At 37.2% G+C, this 25,240-nt stretch overlaps 1 protein-coding gene across 1 annotated transcript in view; it reads right to left on the reverse strand.

Moving 5' to 3' along the window:
• The window catches only part of SCFD1 (sec1 family domain containing 1), a 50,781-nt gene that overhangs the window by 13,405 nt on the left and 12,136 nt on the right, over positions 1–25,240 (reverse strand). The window contains exons 8-19 of the mRNA XM_061367648.1: positions 25,120–25,175; positions 24,116–24,201; positions 21,742–21,841; positions 18,497–18,636; positions 17,439–17,529; positions 17,011–17,084; positions 15,493–15,574; positions 8,871–8,967; positions 5,156–5,226; positions 4,309–4,388; positions 3,564–3,626; positions 2,407–2,482 (exon numbers count right to left, since the gene is read on the reverse strand). Of these exons, the coding sequence (XP_061223632.1) occupies positions 2,407–2,482; positions 3,564–3,626; positions 4,309–4,388; positions 5,156–5,226; positions 8,871–8,967; positions 15,493–15,574; positions 17,011–17,084; positions 17,439–17,529; positions 18,497–18,636; positions 21,742–21,841; positions 24,116–24,201; positions 25,120–25,175 (1,016 nt within the window). The remainder of the gene's footprint in view (positions 1–2,406; positions 2,483–3,563; positions 3,627–4,308; positions 4,389–5,155; positions 5,227–8,870; positions 8,968–15,492; positions 15,575–17,010; positions 17,085–17,438; positions 17,530–18,496; positions 18,637–21,741; positions 21,842–24,115; positions 24,202–25,119; positions 25,176–25,240) is intronic.

Raw genomic sequence — 25,240 nt, forward strand, 5'->3', positions numbered from 1 at the left:
CTACCCCAAAACACCTGGAGAAGGAATTAAAAGCCAGGAAAAAGATATCCTAAAAACATTGTCATTGTAGCTTCTTTCTCACTCAGAACCCAAAACGAAACCATTCTGTCAAGTATAATACTAACTTTCTTAAAACCACACATGCTAAAAGAAATAACAAAGTGTTTAATATAAGCAGAATAGGAGGTCTCATTTACAGTAGAAATATTATCTATTGCTACAAGTAACATTTTATGAACTAGAATTAATTTTTAGAATTAAACTTGGCTAGGGATATTAAGGATAACAGGAAGGGATTCTACAGGTACATAGCAAATAAAAACCAGACTAGGGAGAACGTAGGCCCCCTGAGAAAGCTCTCGGGTGAACTAACTACTATTTGGAGAAGGCTGAGGTTCTGAATGACTTCTTTGCCTCGGTCTTCACTGGCAAAGGCTCTGAACGCACCACCCAAGTCTTGGAAGGCAGACGCAGGGACTGTGAGAATGAAGACCTTGGGCCCACTGTAGGAGAGGAAGGGGTTCGAGACCATCTTAAAAATCTGAACGTGCACGAGTCCATGGAACCTGATGAAATCCATCCACGGGTCCTGATGAAATCCATCCGCAGGTCCTGAAGGAGCTGGCAAATGAAGTTGCTAAGCCACTGGCCATCATATTTGAAAAACCATGGCAGTCAGGTGAAGTTCCCAATGACTGGAAAAAGGGAAATATAACCCCCATTTTCAGGAAGGGGAAAATGGATGACCCAGGGAATTACAGACCAGTCAGTCTCACCTCTCTGCCTGGCAAAATCCTGAAGCAGATTCTCCTGGAATGCATGCTAAGGCACATGAAAAACAACAAGGTGCTTGGTGACAGCCAGCATGGCTTCACTAAAGGGAAATCCTGCCTGACCAATTTGGTGGCCTTCTATGATGGGGCTACAAAACTGATGGACAGCGGTAGAGCAGCTGATGTCATCTACCTGGACTTGTGCAAAGCGTTTGACACTGTCCCACACGATATCCTTGTCTCTGAATTGGAGAGACATCAATTTGATGAATGGACCACTTGGTGGATAAAGAACTGGCTGGATGGCCGCACACAGAGCTGTGGTCAATGGCTCAGTGTCCGGCTGGAGACCAGTAACGAGTGGTGTCCCTCAGGGATCGGTGTTGGGACCGGTCTTGTTTAACATCTTCGTCGCTGACATGGACAGTGGGATTGAGTGCGCCCTCAGCAAGTTTGCCGATGACACCAAGCTGTGTGGTTCGGTTGATACGCTGGAGGGAAGGAATGCCATCCAGAGGGACCTTGACACGCTTGTGAGGTGGGCTGATGCCAACCTCATGAAGTTTAACCATGCCAACTGGAAGGTCCTACACCTGGGTCAGAGCAATCCCAGGCACAGCTGCAGGCTGGGCACAGAAGAGATTCAGAGCAGCCCTGCAGAGAAGGACTTGGTGGTGCTGGTCGATGAGAAAATGAGCATGAGCCGGCAGTGTGAGCTTGCAGCCCAGAAAGCCAACCGTATCCTGGGCTGCATCAAAAGCAGCGTGACCAGCAGGTCGAAGGAGGTGATCCTGCCCCTCTACTCTGCTCTCATGAGACCTCACGTGGAATATTGTGTGCAGTTCTGGTGTCCTCAACATAAAAAAGACATGGATCTGTTGGAAGAAGTCCAGAGGAGGGCCACGAGGATTATCAGGGGACTGGAGCACCTCCCGTATGAAGATAGGCTGAGAAAGTTGGGGCTGTTCAGCCTAGAGAACGTGGAGACCTCGTAGCAGCCTTCCAGTATCTGAAGGGGGCATATAGGGATGCTGGGGAGGGACTCTTCATTAGGGACTGTAGTGATAGGACACGGGGTAACAGGTTCAAACTTAAACAGGGGAAGTTTAGATTGGATATAAGGAGGAAATTCTTTCCTGTTAGGATGGTGAAGCACTGGAATGGGTTGCCCAGGGAAGTTGTGAATGCTCCATCCCTGGCAGCACTCAAGACCAGCCTGGTTGAAGCCTTGGGTGATATGGTTTAGTGTGAGGTGTCCCTGCTCATGGCAGGGGGGTTGGAACTTGATGATCTTAAGCTCTTTTCCAACCTTAACTATTCTACAATTCTATGAACTAGCCTAGTTTGAATATTCACAGATGCTCTTTTTATGATGCTGAAATGAGTCTTAATCACACATACTGGAATCTAATTTCTTATGAATGGAGGTATTTAAAGAAAATCTGAACATTACTCATTACCTGTCTAAAAACTGGAAGCTACAAAGTGACAGATCTACCCACCAGCAGAGGTTTATGTTTGGTTTTCTCTTACTACCCAAATAGTATTATTAATATGACAGAGGCACTAAAAGTTGTTTTTCTAAATGTTCACAATGCTCATGTAATAGGCTTTCTTTTTTGTTTCAACTTACTTGTTGCTTCAGTACCAAGTTCTTCACTCCTTCCATTACAAACTGTGATCCTGTATTCATAACACGTGAAAGCAGACTGAAAAACAAAGGTTATGTGTAAGATCTTCTATTTTACATTTTCATTCTTAAGCTTTATGCTGACATCAAATTCCCTTTGAAGCTGATGGGACTGAAGGATCAACTAATTAATTTTGTCATGAAATATATTCTTTAAACCACATAGCAACCCAGCTTATGGGAATACACCTATAAACTAGCAGTTAGATCCTCACCTATCAACAGAAGTCTTGAGTTCTAGTCTTTAATCCATTGAGCAGTTTATTTTACAACTTCAGTAATGCAAGGATTTAAGTGCTCCTTTCAAGTGGGTATCCTAATCAATTAACAGAGATTCTCAGTGTCTCCAACCAACCAACCAGCATTTTTTACAAGCGAGACAGCACTGGAATTCTCTCTAAACATACTGCTCACAGTTTCTTTGTGACAGTGAAAAGGGCACTCCTGAAAGTGAAGTTGGTAATGAAGAACCAAATCCTCTCAAGGATGGGAAGACACTGACAAGTGCACTCCTGAAAGTAAAGTTGGTAATGAAGAACCAAATCCTCTCAAGAATTGAAAAACCTAACTCCCATATCCTGTATGGGGTATATGCACCCTTAACAGAGTTACTATCTTTTCATGTCTTGAAATACATAACTATACCTTTCAACAAACAGACACCCAGTCCAGGACATCCTAATGAAAAAGCAGTGTGTTCTTACACCCCTGACATTCTTCAAGCCCTGGAGAGAAACAGCTCTGAATACACAGGACTGTCCTTATCTTCTGCCACTGACTAAATAAGGCTCAAGATGACGGCTGTCATAGATCCATTTCCTGGTGCCAAATTCTTCTTCTATGAGAGGACATTTAATGTACAGGTGCAGATATCATTATATTAAGTTACTTTGTGGATTTAGTCACAGATACTTTTACTTTCCTGTGTGTAAGTCCTATGCACTGCTAAGGAGAGATGAGTAATTGTTTGTAACGTAAAACTTGTTACAAATAGTGAAACGTTTTATTCTGGGCCTTGTATAACAGTACTCACACTTTCAGTACTACTAAAGTAAGCTAAAAGAACCTAAAGGCTTACAGAAAATGAATCAAAAGCATACCCCAAAGGTTTAGGCGTAGTGTTTCCATAGCTGGTTGGAGCTGAAGCCATCTTAGTGAAAGCCCTGTGAAAACAAGGACAGAAATCAAATGCTTATGTCATACCACATACTGCTGTAGAATGCTCCACTCTGGTCATCCAGAAGTGAAAAAACTTCTACTTCTTAAACTCTTTCAGGAAGTAACTATTTATTACATGCATCTCTCTTGCCTAGAAATGCAACAGTTAAGGAACTGAAAAGAATTTGATTTTGTACTTAAAAGACAGAATGTTTATTTTGATACCACGTAAAACTAGAATAACTGATAGGCAGTAGGGCCCTTTGGTACGAACCAATAAGGTCTGGAGTCTGAACTAGCACAGCTTTTAACTTATTTCAGTAAGTTGTTTCTGTCTTGGATCCCTAAGTACACTACTATCTGTCATTTTAAAGACAGTTCTGGCATTACTGAAGTTTAGTTTCGAAATATGATTTGCATGTATTACCATAACAATGACAGCAAGAAATCATGCCAAAATTAACAGAATCATATAATAGTCAGGGTTGGGAAGGATATTAAGATCATCTAATTCCAACCCCCCTGCCATGGGCAGGGACACCTTGCACAAGCCATGTCACCCAAGTTAATATTTAAGGATAATTTAAGATGTATGAGAAGTAACAAATAATTCTTTGGTAACAACTATGAGTTCTGTGAAATATACCCAGTTATAGCCTCACATAGGAGAAAAAAGAAATGACTTACTTCCACTGTTTTATGTAGCTCAAAGGAGCAAGATTACAACCTGCATCCGTCAATGCTTTTTTATACTGCTCCAAATCAATCTGAAAGTATGAAGCGGAGAATTACAAGAGGCTGAAACTACTCTAAGCTCTCTTTATGTGGAAAGGCAAGATACCCTTACTAAATATTAAATAAGTAGCATAAAGTTATAGCATTAACCAAAGCTAGACAGTAACTATGAGTCTTACTCCCATATCCTACCAAGTAAGAAAACAAAACTTAAAATGCAATTTGCTATGAGCACCTCTCATTAACTTTACAGTATTTGTGCACTTTCAGATATGGGAAACTTTTTATCCACTACATAGTATCTCTACTGTATAATAAAAATCTTTCTTGAAATTAATCATCATAAGTTCAAAAGAAATATTAAGAAATTGTTTCCTGAATTACTCAGATACTGGCACAAGAAGCATTTCTCACTCATCTGCTAGTCAACTGACCCCATTATTCTTGAATATACAAGGGTAGAGTGAAATGAGTCATATTAACATTTTATCTACTTCTATTGAGCAGTGGAGCAGAATAATAGAAAGCATGCCAAGGTGTGCCTTGCAGTACCTCTGAACTAAACATTTAAAAAGATAATCTTCCATCCTACTAATCATCCATATCCTTTGAAACCGTGGCTAAAGCTTTGTGAGCAGATTCCCTGATAATACTGCAAGACTTATTTGAAGTTTTAGAATCTCCTGGGCATTTCATACTCTGCTTCCAGAAAAGGAGAAATACCTACTTATGCTGAAATGATACAAAAAAATCCTGCGTGGTAGAACTTGGTGCTGGAAGCTGTAAAGAACACACATACCTCTGAAGGTGCCTGAGCTGAGCTTATGTAATAGATCAAAAATAATCGCATTTTGTCTTCTGGAGTTCCAGCTGCAATGAAAAAGAGATAAATGTAAAAAAAGCTACAGTTGTAACTAAGCTGCTGTGTCAGATGCTCTTCAGCAATGACATATAGGCACAGTCAGACTTTTAGTTATGATAGTAATTGCTGTCTATAAACATGCCTTTGTTCAGTGTCTTAAAGTGGCAGAAAGGCATTTAGCAATTTTACTGTAAAACGGGTTAGACCGGCTCCCTGTTCCTGAAAGTCTACTTGAACTTCCCCATTTGCTTGTGGCAAATATTATCCTTCAAATAACATACTAAGTTATGTAGTGGGCATTATGTCTTACTTATGCAGGGACTGCAAGCATTAGCAGGAAGCAGATCCATGACAGAGAAGACTAAAGAAAAATCATAGAAGTAAAAGCCGCAGCACACTATTTTTTAACTCTACAATTTGTTTATGCAGCTCTGTGGTCGACTGTACTGAAACACATCAGGCCTGCAAAAGCACTTATGTGAACTTCTGGTCAGGAAAAAATGTCTGACCATCCAGCCTGCCTTTAGCAGGGTTTTCACTGCCTCAATTTTCTTTTGCACACTACTCATTACAGAAGAACACCGCTACAAATTCTTGGGAAGCATTATCAATAGCAGTCAAACTTCTTCTCTGCCAGATCAAAATGCTGATGTGACCATCCCTGTATTACTTAACTCTAACCTACTAACAGCAGATTTTGAACACCATCCACTTTTTTCTAGGCAAGAATCACTATTAATAAAGAATCACTATTAGTGATTTCACATGAAGTACAACTTCTCAAAACAACATTTCAAATTTGTAATTCAATTCTTCATTAAAAAAGCTTGATAACTTTAAACATAATATTTTATGAAAATTAACTTGCTTGTACTTGTGGGCAAGAAAAGATTTTATTATTTTTTTTCCGCTTTTTGCTTTGTCCCTGTTGTCCTGTGTCCCATCTGTCCATCGTCGCCCCCCCACCCTCCCCACGAATGTGGATCATGTCAGCAGGGGTTCATCTAATCTAATCTGCAACTTTTGTTTCTATGTGAGCATGTATTTAGTTTGGCAGAAGTTAACAGCAAGTGCTGTCAAAATGATCATTTTATGACTCGGTACATTTCTTTCCTTGGAAATGATTTTTATTAACATTTACGAAATACCAGGAAGCCAGAAGATCAAGAACTGAAAAAACAGCTAATTGCTTGTTTCAGTACTTCGATGATCACTAAATTTCAGTTTCAATTGGAATACCCTGGACCTATTTACCCGATCTACAAAACTAGCAGATTTGTGCTCACAGGAGTGTAAGTGATACTTTGTCTTACTAGAAGATCACAAATTAAAAAAAAAAAAAAAACACAAAAAAATCTGTGATTGTATTGTGTACACTTTACTAAAACTAAGGAAAACCACTTTGTTTGGCAAAAGTACTTTACTCTTGACATACTACTGATACAAATTATAGCTGTGATAAGACCCAGGTCAGTTGCCTGTAAAATGTTCACTGTTTCTTTTCTAGGCTATGGTCTGTGACAGCATAGAGAAGGGGGAGTGCTGAATGTTCCGAAGAAAACTCAGCTTGGTAAACGTAGAACAGAACAATCTTATTTTCCACTCAAAAAACCAGTAGGCATCCTTTAGGGCTACTAGAGCAAAGTAAAACCACTGCCTCCCATTTTATCACTACTCCAGGATATAATAATATCCACTGAACTGGGAAGCAGCTAATAGCCCTAAGCAGTAGATTAGTATGACATAATAAGAAATGGGACACTGAAGCCTGAAGCTCTTAAGTGGTCAAGTCTAAGTGCTTTTGAGAAGACCTCTACAGATATCATTGTCCACAAGACAAGTATTCCCACAGATAATGCAAACAAGTAGTTTGCCACTGAAAGCATTGGAAGACTTGGCCTGTTACACTTTCATAATGTTTTCAGCTGCTATTTCTCAGTGATTCACACAACAGGAAGCTGGCCAGTTTTACAAGACCGCATGTCCAGAAATAACCTCTGTGATTTACCCTAAATCCTTGCTATATAAACTTACCTGACATCTAGACAATGCTTATGAAATGCTAATGTGAAACTGTGAACACTTGAATACTTAGCTTCTGAAGGAAAACTTTAGCTTGGAAATCTAATCTTTCTCTTATGTAAAACCCAGGAACTTTGCTAACAGGAATGTCGATGTGATACATGAGGCTTGAAAAACAATTTGCTTTACGTTCTGATCTAAAAACACACAGAAAATGAGGATTCAGGTAAAAAGTAATTGATCCAGTACGAAATGCTAGCAAGCATAATAATTCATATCTAAGTTAATGCAATTATAAAAGCTGAAATGGAAAACAGTAAATGAATGGTTGATTCTGAACATGCAAAAGTACTAGTCTGTACTGATGCTTAATGAAGTACATATTAGTTTCATATTAACAATGAATGTCTGCACTCAATTACAGACTGATGCCTGACATTAGATTTCCTGACAGTCTGTTAGTTCCTAAACTTGATCCAATATAAGATCTGTAAGAATTTAGCTTAGGCTTCTGTTAACCATGTACTTCTACTGCCTTTTGATTCTGTAGCACAGACACTAGTAAAACATTTTTTTTAAAGTCGTATTTTTTCCATAAATATGAATCATTGTACAAACTCCAAGCAGACATTATGTCCAGTATGTAGCTGCAAGACTACAAACACAAGCATGCAGTAAAAAAAAATCTTCTTAAAAGAGTATACTAGAAAAAGAGCAGGAACCCTGGGACTCTCGATGCTTGATGTTTGCCAGTACATTTACCAGTATGCAGACAGGCCAGTGGTCATAACTTAAGTTTTACAATCTTACTCTGCAGATTATTTTGTTTCAACCAACTTGTATCGGATCATACTGAAATCCATTAGAGGGTTGTGAAAGGCTGAGATGATAGTTGATGCTATGATACTATGAAAAGCTGAAAACCCATTCTGGTCTCAGCCTTTTACAGAGAGACCCCTAGTAACTCCTGCTGACAGAGAACCTGAGTATCTATCACCCAGCGTGCAAAACCTTGTTATGTATAAGCTCTATATGGAACAGAAGCCTGGATGCATTGCTCTTAAACAGTGGAAACAGATAAGACACAGCTAGGTCAATGCATGCAAAACTTGTGTCTCTCAGTAAACTGGCCAATGTATGTCTTGCTTCCCTTCTCTGCACCTTCTCCCATCCATTGTTTTGCTCACAGAAACAAGCACTACCTACATTTACAACCCCTTGATCCAACCAATTGTATGAAATACCCTGTTTTCATTCTGTTTATGAGGTATGTATGCATTATAAAACGTGCAGCATGATTTTAAAGAATCAGTATTGTTTGGACCACACAATTCCATGCTATACTGATAAATACTAGAGAAGCACAAAAGTAAAAAATATTTTGGCCTTCAGAAATAAAGAGTTAAGAAGGGATTTTAGAGGAGCTGCACAAGTGGCCAGTATTTTGGTTATTGCTTGATTGTAATACTAAACTCTCTAGACTGTTACTATTATCAGCAAAAGCCATTTTCTTTACAAGTCTTGCACAGGTTGCACATAAGCTCTTTACCAATCCTGAAGTCCCAGCAGGGATAGAGATTATGGTGTATCTTTACAAATTTTATATCAAGTTCAGGTTTAAAGTACTCACCATCTGGGTCAGAAATGATGTCCAGAAGAGATTTATCCAGAGTGGATTTGCTCATTATCTTTTCCTCATATTCAAAATACACATCCAGCTTTCGACTCTGTTCAAGAGTAAATGTTAGGGTTAACAGAGTAACGCTGTGAAAGAATATTTATTTCCTCTTTAAAAAGTTTTAGTTATTAAGCTGTTTTTCAAAATCACTTTTAAAATAAATTATCAGTAAAAGTGCATTATAATATGCTTTTATTACCTCTCAGAAAATTGATGCTTATATAATTTTCACGTTAAAAGTGAAAATGGAAGTTAAGCAAGGTAATTCTGACATGTAAAATTTAAACTGGAAGAGGAGCTTTGTTTTCAACTATGATTTTGCCATGGCTGAAAACTACATGCCATCATACATAGTGTTATGCTGTAAAAGGAAAAAATAATGGCCAAGTGAATATATTATATCACATATTGTGCTGAACATTAAGTCTCTCAGTCAACAAAGCAATTACTCAATGCAGTTAAATGTAGAAAATTCCTAATTACATTAAGGCATCATCCCAGAGAACAGTTGGCAGCTTGGCCTGGTACCGAAGTAACTACTTCAGATCAAATTCATTATTTTGATAATACTGGAAAAGCAGTTTCTCATTCTACAATGACATATATAGATCAAGTTGAGAAAACCTTATTTTAGGGAGGATGGCACAGGGACTGCACAAAATTAATGAGGCAAAAGCTTTACAGAAGACATCACATGGCCATGCAACTAATGACTGCATTGCAATGTATCTGCGCAAACAGCCCAGCTTGGCACTTCTCAACCATTGTATCATGCAGTTACAATCTAAAGATAGAAAAATGCATTCCAAAACTTAATCCATTACATCACACATCATTATGAGCATTTGAACATCAAAATGTAGCATCTTTTAAAACCTTCATATCCAGTAATTAACTAAATTCTGGTGTTTGGACACATTCATCTATGTATTGGCTCAAAGAGACCAGCAGAGTGGATCTCCATCTCATTGCCTTGTTAGTATTTCAGATCCACATGCTCTTTGGGAGATTAAAATGATATTGCCAGAGTGAGGCAAGAGTCACTGGTGCTTTTCTTGGGTTAAGAGATTCAAGGCACCTAACCCACTGCAGTGGTTGTTGTAATGTCAGCACCACCAAAACTTCAGAAGTCTGTTTTTCACATGGTTTTGAATTCTACTGAAACTATTCTTGAGATCACAAATAAAGAAATGGAATTTTAAAAAACAGTATTTCACCACCCCCTAAAAAAGGGAAAAACCAAAGAAGAAAAGACAGAAAGGTACTTCTCTAGTCTAAGAATTTTAGGGTATTTCACCTTCTGCGTACTGTAAGTTCATAAAAAAAGAGCTGGAGATGAGAATACAAAACAACAGGAGGTAAGTCACAAAAATATTTTAATATTGAAAGCCTCTGGCAATCAGCTTATGGTGCAGATAGCTATGTAACACTCCTCTATTTCTCATTCACCACCTACTGAACTAATTAAGAAAAGCAGTTAGTTGCAGAAGAGCAATTTGATTTAAGGTTTTTCTGGAAGCTTGTCATTACAACTTATAAAATTAATTACCACGAAGAGTTATCAAAAAATGACCACTCACTAAAAACAGAGCTAGAGCTTCTTTCAAGCTGCATTTACCTTGAGCTCATGTTAGAGCAGTCGTCACGGTCAAATTTTGATAGTTATGCTACTGTAAAACCTTGGATTACTCCTGTATTTAGCCAAAGTTAAAGTGATTATCAGAGGCTATGTTACACTAATTTAACATTTTACTAGATCTGAAGTACCGGCCTTTTTCCAAGTCTGTACGTCAGATGCAGTTTGGCATCCGGCACATCAGATGTGTTCTGTGACTTCAATTCTACATCATCTTGGAGACATGGAGATGTGCATTATAGTTTCCTTAACTCTCTCTAAAGCGATAAAATAATTGCAAAAAAAACTACTACAGGTTTTCTAGCCTTTCCATTACATTCACTTGCTTTTTGTATTTTAACTACATTTGTATCTCCATACATGAAGATAAGTTCCATGCTTTTAAGTTTGAAGTATTTTTCCCAGACAAAAGGCATCCAACAACCAAAGGACTCTCTTGAATTGTGGAAACTCAATCCTATTAAAATAAATATATTATTGTTGAATTTGGCAGTGCCAATATTATCTTAGCTGGTGATCTGTGTAAGACAAATTTATTCAGAAGGCACGTAAAAACACAGAACACAAAAATTTTCATTAATTCACTATATTTATTTACAGATCGACTTTGAAATAAAACTATGTAATTCAAACATGAAGTACTTTTAATTGTAAGAACAGATTTACAATTGCTGACTTACTTGGAGCAGAAACTAGGTAAAATTCTTCTCAACCATGTGCAGTTTTATGACTGTTTGATCATGACTGCTGAACAAAACGGACCAACTGCAGCAAAGAAAACTCACTGGTTGCATGTATTTGCTATACTTTGAGCCTAAACTGTAACATTAATGGTACATGTACACTTACTCTCTTAAAAAATATTGGACAACTACTTTTGAAATGTGAATCAGTACTCTTTGGAGGGGACCAAACTGAAAATCCTAAAACTTCAGGTCCTTTATTTCTATCCACAAGAGGTACATCAGAGGTAAGCAGCAACATAAAAATCTCAAGACTCTCTTTTCAATGCGACAAAAGCATGAACAAAAGAGATGGATCAATATGGTGAGTCCATTCAGCTGCTTCGTTGTGAGATAACCAACAAAGGTTACTATCAAAGATATTAAGTAATTTTTCTTATACTAGCTTCCTAGTATTATATGGCCATCTAATCAAATTTCATACAGATTACTGAATAGCCACATCAATGAGACAGTTACTTCCTGAAGAGCCAACTTGTCTAAGAAGCGCTGATAAGAAGCAGATGATCCATTTAATTTAAGTAAGTGCAATGGCAAACTCAAAAGACATGCCAAGAGGAAAAGCTCGCGAATAGGAGCTAAACAATCATGTAGATTCAATTATAAAAAAGACAGCAAAGAAGAGTTTCTTATGGATGCCAAACTGACAAGCAAGGTGAAGAAAAATAGTAATAAAACCCAGTAATAAAACCAAGATGCATTCACATTTACGGATATTCCCTTTCTGCGTCCTGCTCTTAATTTTCTACCATGACACCTTGCTCCACACCAACTTCATTCAGGAGATCTTTCTGCCAATTTAGAGACTGGACCTGTACTGCAGCTAAAGTGCTACACTTCAGCTTGCTTTGTCTTTTTTAGTTTGGGTTTTGTTTGTTTGGGTTTTTTTTAAATACATTTGACAAAGCTTTCCACTAAGCATCTTTAGAAACAGGCTATTCATAAGCCAAAATTTATTTTAGGGAAAATTACTGAAGCGCATGGGAATCTCTACCTGTCACTGTAGTCCAAAATGAATACAAAATTCCTTCTTTTTTAAGCAGAGAATTGGAAGCAGGACCCATTGAAATCTCTTGGAGGGTCATTTTTGTAAGGACTTCCAGGAGGCTCTCCTGTCCTCTTTACAGTACCAAATTCTTCCTTTTGGAGAGAGAGAGAGAACATGAAGAAGAAAAGAAATTTTCTAAGAAATTACTGGAATTTCTCAAAAAATACTGACAGAAAACAACCAGAACTAACAGCCCCCAGAATGAGTGAGGCTGGTCAGGTAATTACAGTGTGCTTCTAGCAAGAGGAAGAGAAACCCTGGGAGAAGACTGGAAGTGGCAGCTATAGACAGTTCCCTTCAACTGAACTGCACAGAGTAATGCCAGAAGGGTCCTGTAACAGAACTCAGAAAAAACTGTTGTTTACTGTAAAGTTACTCAATTATCAGTTCTGAACTACAGAAAACCAGCCTGGACCACTGTGACATACATATTTCACAAACACACACTGTTTCTGTTTACATGGTAAGACAAAAATGTAAGCTCAAATTTTAAACAGAGTAGTTACAATGGTAGAATTCATTTACAAAATATGAACTTGATAATTTGAAAGTCTCCTGGCAGTGATAGTAATGGAGTCAAAGTATCAGGCCTTGAGATCAAGGAAATGCAGATATACATGATAAGAAAATTATGTAAGAATAAAAAAACCCAAACAAATGTAAGTTAGAGGTCGCGATTTAACATATTTCAGTAACCCTTGTATTCATACTAGAATGACATGCAAGGATAAGCATTACTGAAACTCCAGAGCAGCTAGAAAGATGCCTGCATTTCTAGTGCTCAATCTGTTAGCTGTTGGATACAGTCCTTCAGTCACCATCTTCTCCAGAGAAAAAAAAAAAAAAAAATCAATGCAAAACAAGGATGCATTTGTTCTAAGCACTGACAATAAATACTTGATGGTTCACTTTGTGAAAAAAGTGATGCATTCTTTCCACTATTTCACTAAACAGTAAGATATGCCAGAAAACTGCCAGGACTCTTAAGTATGTGATTAAGTTCTATTTTCCTCTTGCTGTGTCTTAGAAAATGATCCAACAGAATGTGGAAAGCAGCTGTAAGCTGAACACGAAAATATGACAAGAGAAAATAAATTCCGCTAATATACCTAAAGCAGGTCTCATAGTATTCTTTGCACTTTTTCATATATATGTAGGGAAGAAAAACGCTCAAATACTTGACGTAGTAAAAAAACCACAATGGACAATGCGAACAGCCTATTTTAAAGTATATGTGCTTCCAGATTATTTTAAAAGTGAAAATACAGTAACTTGAAAAAGAGAATTGTGCCTCACTAGCTCCTCATAAGCTGGACACTTGCCAAAAGAATTCTCTCTTATCATAACCTGGTTTAATTATTGAACTGTATATAAATCCTACCAACCACAGCCTCAAGGTGACATCATAATTTCTGTAAAAAGTACCAGCTAAGAAACTGAACTTTTTGAGAGTACTTTTGAGGAATCCATGAGGTAGCATTATCATCCTGCATGTTAAAATTCCACAGCTTGAGATAGAAAGATACTTTTTGTAACACTGGAGAGTGAAAAGAGGGGAGAAAACAGACAAGACATAGCAGTTGCAATAAAATTTTTATCATCACTATACTGAATAAACTGCATGCCTATTTGTTCATAATGTTCTTTGACAAGTTAGACAATAAGAAGGTAAAGAGCCTGAGCACTCTGCAGTACCAGAATTAAAAATCATGTATGCAGAAATGGATCACCACTCTGGGAACTCTCCAGAGGCTCCCTGTCAGAGGAGAAAGCCTAAGGGCTAGTACAGAGCTATAGTAGAGGCAAGCAGTGTAATTCCTTCAACCTCCAGGTAACAGAAGAGTGTGGCGCTGTCACTTAACAGGGAATGACCAAGTGCATATGGCTCCAGTCCACTGTTAAGAGGACACTGGCGATTAAAACTGGTATTACTGCCATTCCACATCTTATTCTGACACCTGGCTTCTATCCAAAAAGTAATATATAAAATACTACTGGTGTAGGCCTATCATTAGTGTCTCAGTAGCTTCCTTAGAAAAGTGAATTTACAGACAAGGCATCAAAATATCAACAGTGTCAACTTAGTTTTTTTTTTTAATGGTACTGATGTACTGCTTTTAAATTGCCAGATACGAAAACTGACATGCTTAATATTGCAAAAGCACATTAACTACGCCCTGCAGTATTGAGCCAAACATAGACACACTTATATCTCCTTCCCAATTTTATAGATATGTAAAACTAATTTATTAAAATTCAGAATGAATCCTTTTTTCACTTACAGTAGTTAGCTTAAAAAAAATCAGTAGCAGTAATAACTGAGGACACATCTTAGCCACTTCACAAATGGTAAAGTTAGCTTTGAAACACATCATCTTCCATGAGTTATAGAAAGCTTGGGGTAAAATTTTCTAACTTGATTTTCAATGAGTCCTGGCACTTTTATTGTTTTCAGAAACAGAATTCCAGTGTTTCTGAAAGTCTCATCTGTAATTTCTGTTCTCATAATGTTTGAAAACAGATCCATCTTCCAAGTTATCCTAGTAGTAACCATGGTCTTTACTTGATAGTGAAACCGTCTGCAAGTTCTCTGATACAAGAGCAGCAGACTTAAATAGAGGACAAGCATCCTTCTGAAGTGCTTAAACTATGCACAAGACATCTAACAGACCCTGCTGCAAAGATCAGTTTAGTAACTTGCACCATTATTGCCACACCTGTGGGTATCATTTTCATTGGTGAACAGGAAACAGTACTCTTCTGATAAACACATACAGAACAGAAAATTGCTTAGACTGAAGTTGTAACTTGCCATGACACATCTCTAAAGTAAACAAAACACTTCCATCAAACTTATTTTAGGAAGACTTTAACCCACAATAAAGTTGTGGCCATCATAAAAAATGAGAGTATACTAGTAAATTCTGGTAATAAAAAAATTCATATGTTTATTTCACTTTCCATATTGAGGCATTCAAAATTCATTCCCCCTCAGCCTTTAACACTAGGTAATGTTATACAGTGATTTCTGCAAAAAGTAGCACAACTGAGAAGGCTCACCTTCTTATCTTAATTTACCTGCTCAAATATATTTCTCCAGGTAAGGAGCACTACTGACAGAAAACTGAAGTTGGAGAGCAATCATACCTTTATATGCTCCAGAACGGCTGTTGCAACATTTGTATGAAGATCAATGAGCCTCTTCTTTTCCAGAAGTTCTGGAAGAGAGCTGAAGAGATTAAATACAAACTAACCTGCTGAGTTGCACAGTTAGCTGAACTGTGTATTGTATAGCTGGCACAAAAGAATTTATAGCTGCACAGAACAGTTTGGGTTGGAAGGGATCTTTAAAGATTATTAAAATATAAAATTACAGAATACAGCAGGATTTGAACTAAAAAAATTACAAAGTATAGATATAATAATTCTCGTAACAGAAGGACATTATCCACATGTAATGTAGTAAAGCAGGTTATCTTGACTAGCAATTTAATACACCTTGACTAATAATTTAATACTCCTATTGAAAGCTTGTGATCAACAACAGATACACACCCTGCTTACCTAAACAAATAATCTACTAGAATTATGGTTTATATAAGCAACATTTAGTTCACATCTGACACACCTGCCAAATAGCAGTAATACACTTTTCTGAAGGGAGCCAAGATTTTCCTTAATAATGCCAGATTACAGAAAACACGCAGACAGGGGATAACTGAACTGGGAAACATCCCAATGAAGTTTTAGTCATACAAAGAAAGCTTTTCATGCTTGTCACTTTCATATCCTGCTGCCTTAACCTGAAAACCAGCATCCTGAGAAGTACAAAACTTTAAAAACTATAGGGGGAGCTTACAAATACCTGCTTGCTTTTTTGAAATTCATCCATCACACATCCTCTTGAATTCCAATCAAATTCTAACTATGGCATAGCATACAAAACAACTTTTGAAACTCACAAAGATAAAACTAATGCAGACACATAATGGATTTCACAGGACACTGGGCATATCACCCCATCTATCCTCAGAATAAGAATCATTCCTTCTGATTACGGTCTTTATGAAACGCAGCAAATTGAACATCTCCCTTCTCCAAGGCATCAGTGGAATGAAAAACAGATTTACAATGAGGAACGAGTCTAAATCTCAGACTTTCAGTGTCATTCATGGTGGCTAGGTCCCAAAGGAAGGGAGTAAACTTCCCATGCAGAGTTCTTAATGACTATAATATTCCCAACAGATGTTACAGTAACTACATTAGTCTAAATGTAACTGATTACACACTGTGCACAGCAAGCAGATGCTTCAGGAAGTGGGTTTCACTAACAATTTATTTAAGGAAGGAATGCAGAGGTAGGCAGTTGGATTTATCTGGTGGAAAAGTGTTAGCACATCTATGGTGCGTTTAGAATATTCAGCTTTGCTGAGGAAACACTCCGTGTGTAGAGAGCTCACGCACACATGATGTGGAAGTTACATGTGCAAGTACTTGTCAAGGACTTTGCATTAATCTTTACCAGGATTACAAAGCACTTAAACTCTAAGCTGAATAGCCTACTTTAAAATTTATTTATTTTGAAGGATATCAAAAGTGAAAGGACAGAAAGAATTAGAAATGGTTCCAAATTAATTAGACAATAAGGCATTATTGATTACTTACCTGACAGCTGAAGTCAGCTTAGCTGTATTATCAGAAAGCATACTTATTGCTCCTTCATCCTCCCCTTCTATACCCTGGATTTGGGGATGGGTTTGGAAAGAGGAGCAAAAATAGTCACAATAAAATAAAGATCTCACATGCAAATACAGTCTGTACATTTAGAATCTATTTTCGTATAATTGTATTAATGTCTGGATTGTGTTTTTTATAGTTAGCATGGAAGTTATACAAATGTAAATCAAATACATGCATGAAATTGAACCTTCTCATGAAATCTGGTACTTCTAGTCCTACTTTTAAGACTATATTAAGCCTAAAATTTGGCAGGTGGTGATAATTTTCAGGAAAAGGGGATGACAGGGTAGGCTAAGCATTTCAGCAAGTCCTATTGTGACTTACATAAAGCACATATAGCTAATAAAACTTACCATGATACTTTTAAGCCTCTTGACTTCATCTTCCTGGGCTCTGTAGGATTCCAGTTCTTGCTGAACTGACTCAGCTACCTCTGGAAAAGGACTAATGCAATACTCTGCATTAGGCTCAGTTAAATCAACAAACTGAAACATCAGAGCCAGATAGGCTGCATGATCAAGACGATAATGGAAATGTCTTCAGAAATATCAATATGCAAACCATGCAGCAGTGTCAAATCAGTGAAAATAACATCTTACTGTAGGTTTACTTAAACTTTCTAAGATATATTCACTGCTTTCAATACTTCTATGGAATTTTGATAAGAATTATTTCGCTCTCTGTAACAAAAAGCTAATATACAATTAACATGGATGATGATCATTCCTTATGTGGTGGGTTGACCCTGACTGGCCATCAGGTGCCCATCAAGCCACTCTATCACTCTCCTCAGCAGTATGGGTAGGGAGAAAATAAGATGGAAAAACTCCTCAAAACTCATGGGTGAAAATAAAGGCAGTTTAATAGAGAAAAAGCAATGGTTGCATGAGAAAGCAAAGCAAAACAAAAGACTTTCTTCTCTACTTCCCATTTGTAGGTGATGCCTGGCCACTTCCCAGGAAGCAGCTGCTCTGGAAGACAAATGTCATAAAAAAAAAAAAAAAGTCCTCTCTTTCTCCTCTTTTAGCTTTTATTGCTGAGCCATATAGTATGGAACATCCTTTGGTCAGTCTGGGTCTGCTGTCCTGGCTATGTCCTTTCCCAAGATCTTGCCCCACTTTGTGAGGGGAGAATGTTGGGAGAGACAACCTTGGTGAAGTGCCAGCACTTCTCAGTGGTAGCCAAAACACTGGTGAGTTATCAACACCTTTCTAGGTACCTATACAAAGCACAACACTATGAGGCTGCTAAGGGGAATACTAACTCCATCTCTGCCATACCCAATATACCTTAAAAAAAACAAAGTCAAAACATTTTCAAAGAAGCTTAAAAATAGAACTACCATAATATGAAGAATACTTAGAATTTATATTAACTATATTAATGCAAATTTTGCACCTATACAGCTTACCTGCCCTTATGTTTTTGCCAGAATTTATCAGACATAGTTAAATCATAGGACTTCTTATTTTTTTTCTTAGGTCTAGCACCTGCTGGAGAACTTTCTGTTCCTGTTGATTCTTCCAAGTTAACTCTATTCAAATGGAAATCCTAAAAAAAAAAAAGAAAAAAAATTTATGTAAATATTTGATAGATTTTAATTATTTAATCAGTCTTTTATAGTCAACCTTCTAGAATATTTTCTAAAAAATACCAACACAGCTATTAGAACTTCGTAACACTGTAGCACACAGTTTACTAACTAGACAGTAACAACAGCAATGTAAGAACTCCAAAATTACTCACACTCACTGACAAAACACCAGAAAAGCAACAAATATTAACCAAAGACATCTGATTGTCTCACATGCAACCAGTCTGTGACACTAGACTCTGAACACTGCTCTCTGTACAGGAGAACATTCATTTAGCAATAAATGAGCTCTAACAACTGGCCAAAATTTTAAACTATAAAAAGTTCCTGGTTGCAGACATAGAATGTTTTAAGGGCTGAATTTCACTTACACAACTACAGCAAATGTATCAAAACTGCAAAGAAGCTCGTGACATCAGCAACAGGAACATCTGCTCCCAGGACTATTTAGTTACACCTTCATAATTCTTTTCCAATTATTTTAAACACTAGTGAAATACTGAATGTATGATAATGAAACAGTTTGCAACAAAGTTGCCGTTTCGCTATACAGCTTTTCTTCGACAATGCATGAACTTAGAAACTACACCTTTTTTGGTAGATGCCACAGTTCTGCTCACGCAATGTGTTACCACATCGCTTCCTGCATGTCTTCAGGTTCTTTAGCCTATTACGTTTGCAAGGACAGTTCTGTGTTTTCCGGCAGCATACACATTCCCTCTGCTGACTTCATGTTAAACCCTTTTCAAGAACAGTAGAAGTCTGAAGGTGATCTATGCTTGGCAAATTACTATAAGGAGAGTCAAAACAACCACACAGAACCTGCCATGGCTCTTTTAGAATAGATGTATTTTTTTTCAGAAATAAAACTCCACCATGACATTGTCCTTACAGTGAACAGAAGTAGATCACTCTAAACCGTCAACAGTTTAAAGTGGTTTTAATTATCCCTTGGCAGAGTTCACACTTCAAATGAAATACCATAAATGAACCACACCAGAATAGGAACCAAACTAAGTAGCTACTCAAACAAAGTATATGCAGTGAATGAGTACAAACCTCATCTTACAAGGCATGTTTAATGTTTCAGCAAAAAAGTATTTCTTTAAGAATGTATGTTTAACAAAATCTTAAAAAAAACCCAAACTAATTAAATTGCCAAGTAAGGTGTGATGTTAAATTGGTTCACCAGTGGTTAAATTAACTCACCAATGACCTGAGTTTCCAAGTTAGTTTTGGCATGTATAAATTTTACCAAAATAATTCTCATTAAGTGTTCCTCCTTTCACTACCCCATTTTGTCTTTATAAGGCTTTCTATCCATGCCTCCCATTTTTCCATACCCACTTGTGAAATGTTGTTTATTCAGAAAGGGGAATCTCTTCATACAAGCCTGTTTATATGTAGAAACACAATTATAATCTAAATGGATGCAGCATACAACTTTGTGCCTGGGTTAGCATTTAGTTCACCATCCCACAGAATTCCTGGACTGTTGCAATTGAGAGCTTAAATAAAAAATGATTTATTTGAAGATGCATTTTACATAATTATCACCTCAGTTAACACTTCCACAGTTCAATTTATGGCCTTTTCAAAGGCTGCTTGTGGTTATTTAATGAAATACTATGCTCAGTACACGAAGAACCTGGCATGCTGACCTTTAAAGTGAGTAACTTGACTGATCTGGAAATGAAACTTCTGCCCTTGACATGGAATCACAGGCCACTTGGTTACAATTTCACAATACAATCCTGTCAACTCAATAAAAATTAGATGCAACATATGTCATTTTCCAAGTTGTTCCAGAGAAACTACTGAAATCTGATGCAGCACAGACAACTATCCCATGATTCTCAAATCATTTATCTAGTGTTATTCTAATACCCCTCTATATTTGTAGCAGTAGTTGTCCTAAGCTTCCACTACATCTTTGATCCCTCTGCATCTTGATGCATCAAACTCGTACCAGAGGGCATACCTAAGGCCACCCAACACTACCTTCTTTACCTGGCAGCTGAGTAGTAGGCAAGTATGTGGAGCTCTGCATGGATTTACTATCTAGTAAATGAGCATTTGCAGATTAAATGGTTGGCATGTGGCAAACTGAGATAAGTGTAGACCTTGTGCAATAGTGTTTACACTGGTAAAAATTCTAATTCAGGTTTCTATCCCCTATTCACCCCCCTTTTTTCACTGATTTTCAAAAGCGATGTGTAGAAATTCAGTACTTTTGTTTGCAAGTCTCTAGGCAGTTCAGTAGTCATTGGAGAAAATAATTGTGACTATACAATTCACAACCAACTCTGTATATGAACACATACGTATATATGCATATTCTACATATTCTTCTAGGAGTCTCAATAAGAAAAACCAAAATATGTCTCAAAGATATTTAAATGATTTGCATGACTAATTCTGGAGTATAAAGAAGCCTCCAGATTGTAATTACTTTTGTGTATCTGTCATTATTTAATTCGTAAGTATATATGAAACACATGAATATTAGGTAAACAGCATCTGCTTTCATTCAAGAACATTTCTTCTACTGCTACTACTGGTTTTACAAAATAAACTTGAGGAAATAGAACTGATCTAAGGCTACCTGAATTTCCAAAAAATTATTAAAAATACACTTGTTATCTCTATACTGGACACTTACACCACCTTGTGGGGAAAACCAGAAACAGGTATTTTCAGAAATTCAAACATATTAAAATCAGTTATAAAATCTCATTAAAAGCATTTATTTTTCAAAACTGAACTGCAGTGAATGGAGTCTGGAGTTTACATAACAGAAAAGATCATGAACTACTGAAGAAAAACACAGGATTGCTGAACAGTCTATCTTTTGATAATATCAAGATTGCAAGTTTTTAACCATTTTAGAAGTTACTGCTAAATAACCTTTCTAGATAAAATTTTCTAAGTTGTTTTTTACTAAACAATTTCCAAATTAAATAGACAGGGCAGATTTTGCATTATGAGAGCATCTGGTATTAAGTTTAATAACAAACTGAGTGAAAAAATAGTTTTGGTAACAAAATCAGATTTATTCTTACCAGAACATCATGCACTAAAGCTTGGTATGTCCATGTGTGATGTAGAGGAGTTGCTAAATCTATGTTTCTGTCAACAAGGACTAACAGGGGTCTCTGGAAGCTGAAAAGATGACACGGTATTAGTATTTCTTTAAACATGTTTAGAACACCTCAGTAACATCCTCAGTAATTTCAGCAACCTTCTGCACCATGTACTTCAAGCTAAAAGCCAGATTGCTTACTGCAGAGTTCCTCCAGCCTTTCCCAAAGCATCTGGAGCTGACGCTGCCAGAAATTACACAAATCACTGTCTTAGTAATGATAAAAACATTATTTCTTTTTGTACTAAGTAAAATTACCAATACATAAATATTAACCAGAAGGCGAACAGTAACTAGCCTTTTAGGTTATTAACTAAGATCTCTTCATGTGGATACACATTTGCGTGCCAAGCAACTGTTTGAGTGGCTAATATTCCACTTTAATTCCCACTATAAACCTCAAATATAAAAATATCTCTTTCAAGGGCTTTGAACTATGAACTTCATAGATGCATTGCGGTAATTCCATCAATACTCAATTTTATGGAAAAAGAATGTAGAAATGCCTAGATATCTTCAATTATGGCTGCATGAAAAAGTTATTGTGAAAATAAGAAGGCTGTGAATTGTCAGAGCATTATTGGAACCATTTCCCTTAAGCACATTAACCATACAGTAAATGTGATGGCTAAATTACAGTGTATTTAAACAAAGTAAAAGCATATTAATTTCATGCTCTGGATTTCCTTGCGGTAAGTATTTTTATCTCTAGAGCCTTAGTCACTCAATTCTGAAAACCGGAATAAAAATCTGAAGCTATTTAACTGGTTAAAAGTTCTTATGTTTCCATGTTTCCCTTTCCTGGCATTTTGATTTTCTGAAAAGGGAAAACTGGTTACAATTCAATTCCAATGAAAATGGGGGAAGTGGTATTTCACAGCTATTCTCTCTCCTAATACTTTTCAATCTCATTTATTTTTGCCATGTTTTGTGTCTTTTATCCAAGTTCTGCTCTTAATTTGAGATAGAAAGTGTGATGACTATTTTATATCCAGTTAGGAGATCATGACCATCCCCTTCAGCTACAGTCTTTCCAACATGCCTCCTCACCTTTTCATGTACAGTGTAAATGCCTGTAATAAGCTTTACTAAAGCAGCCTGTGGAGCATTCAGCTACCTGGGGGATACACAGGAGGCTGCTAAAAACACATTCTCAGTTGCATGCAAACATCCACAATGTCTTTTGTCACCTCTCTAAGGATTCAAATGGTCATGACTTAACAGTCATTAACTATCTGTTTATCCAAGTGGTAATCCTCAAGCCGTCCTGCTCTGGTACAAACAGGAATCAGCTGATAAACACTTCTTTTTGCATAACAACAGTGCTCACAAGTGAGAATATGGGCATTTCTTTCTTTTTAATGGACTAAAGATTGTTAACAGCTATGTTCAGACATCCAGCTGGATTATCCTGGTCCTGTAAAATTGGTGTATTTGCAGGAGCTTGGTTCTTGATGGATTTGAGGGTGAACAAAATTACTTCATTTGTTAAATAATTCTTCTCTCACTGTCCTAGGACTGCACACTTACTAGCTATAAAAGTGTCCTGGATTTAGCAGTAGCAGTCATTTTTCTCTTTCTTGGTATCTGGTGCAGTGCTGTGTTTTGACTTCCGGGCTGGGAACAGAGCTGATAAAAATGATGTTTTGGTTTGGCAAAGGACTTGGTGAGCCTCACGCTCTGCCAGGGAGGAGGGGAAGCCGGGAGGAAGCAGAGACAGGACACCTGACCCAAAGTGACCAAAGAAGTATCCCATACCACAGCACATCATGCCCAGGATGTAACTGAGAGTTATCCAGAAGGGTAAGTGGACTGCAGGGTTGGAGGAGGTATCGATCAGTGCTTGGTCAGGCTGGGGGGGGCGAGTTAGGTGTCGCCTGGTGATGAGGTGTTGTATTCTCTTCCCTTGTTATTTCCTTTATCATTATTATCTTTTGTGGTAGCAGTAGTGATCTGTATTATACCTTAGTTACTAAACTGCTCTTATCTCAACCTGTGGTAGTTGCATTCTTTATGATTCACCTCTCCGTCCCTTCGGGAATAGGGGGAGGGCAGGAAGGAGGGGGAGTGAGTGAAAAGCTGTCTGGCTGGGGTTAAATCACGACAAAAAGTTTTCAAACTGGTTATGCCAAGAGATTGGAAAACTCCCTTAACAATATGTAAAATCTTTTAATATAGAACTTGAACTGAATTTCTGTAAATTCAGTTTTCAGAACAGTGGTGACTTATCCTAATGAGATATTTCAGACAACTGAAATACAAAAAAAAATACATACTTATTACCAACATCATACCTGAACTGGCCAGCTCCAAGTGTGTCACCCGTAAAAAGACTGTTTCTGGCATCTCTTAGATTCTCTCTGAGCTTCTTATCTAATTTCTGAGGTGGGGGGAAAAACAAAATAGCTTTTAATAAACCAATGGTTTCCTAACATCTTTATATGGTTAACATTCACAGATTTATTGTTCTGGTTTTGTAGTTTATAAAAGTCTTAGCTGCAGGAAGCCTAAGTCTGCTACACACAGGAAAGAAAACCCTTCCATTTTCTCCCTCCAGCATTTTTATCTACATCCAGGACTACACAGAATATATTTCCTTTATGTCCACTAATCTCCCAACACAGTAAGTACCCTCTTCATAAATGTGTGAATAGAAAATACCAGTAAGAGGCACCAAGACATTGCCACACTGTTTCATAAAAATGAGGTTACCTCAGTATGAATACATGCACACTGAGTGCTTAGGTTTAATCAGTATTAAGGTTTCACAGACAAAGACAGACGTCAGGAAGACAATAAAAATGAAGAACAGTGACCCCCTAAGGAAGACAGTGCTGCACAGACTTTTAATTGTGATTTAGTTTGGTAATTTCATCCCTAAATGCTGCTCAAGTTCAGTCAGTTTAGTTTGACATAGTAAAAATGTCTTGTACTTACGGGGTTTCCCAGTAATATAGATAAAAATTTCTAAGACACAGAAAAACCCAGGCCAGACAGCCATGTCTACAAGCTCTGTAGATATACCTTAATGGTTGTAATTATAATGCCTGTCAAAAAATCTTTATAAACTCTAGATTAGGAATGATTATTCATGTTTCATTTTCTCATCAGCTGATTCCATAATATTACAATTTCCACAGATGAGTTCCATGGAACTAAAATCAGAAAGGAAAACTGGTATACCTACTTTCCAGTTTTATTTCCTTCATAAGGAAAAGGATACAATGACACTAGATGTCTGCCACATACTGAGAAAAGTAAACGAGATGTTAGGAGAGTTTTAAAAACAGTTTCTTACCACTGCCACCATTTCAGCTGCAGTTCCTCTTGAGCATCTGATTATAGGAATAGCTCCTAATAAAAGATACATTGACTTCTACATGTATCATAATTTTCAGATTTTAAGTTAGTGTACTTTC

This window comes from Neopsephotus bourkii, unplaced genomic scaffold, assembly GCF_033783945.1.
Source record: "Neopsephotus bourkii isolate Nb327-2 ecotype Australia unplaced genomic scaffold, CSIRO-AGI_Nbou_v1 NB_1388, whole genome shotgun sequence".
In the NCBI taxonomy this organism is placed as follows: Eukaryota; Metazoa; Chordata; class Aves; order Psittaciformes; family Psittacidae; genus Neopsephotus; species Neopsephotus bourkii.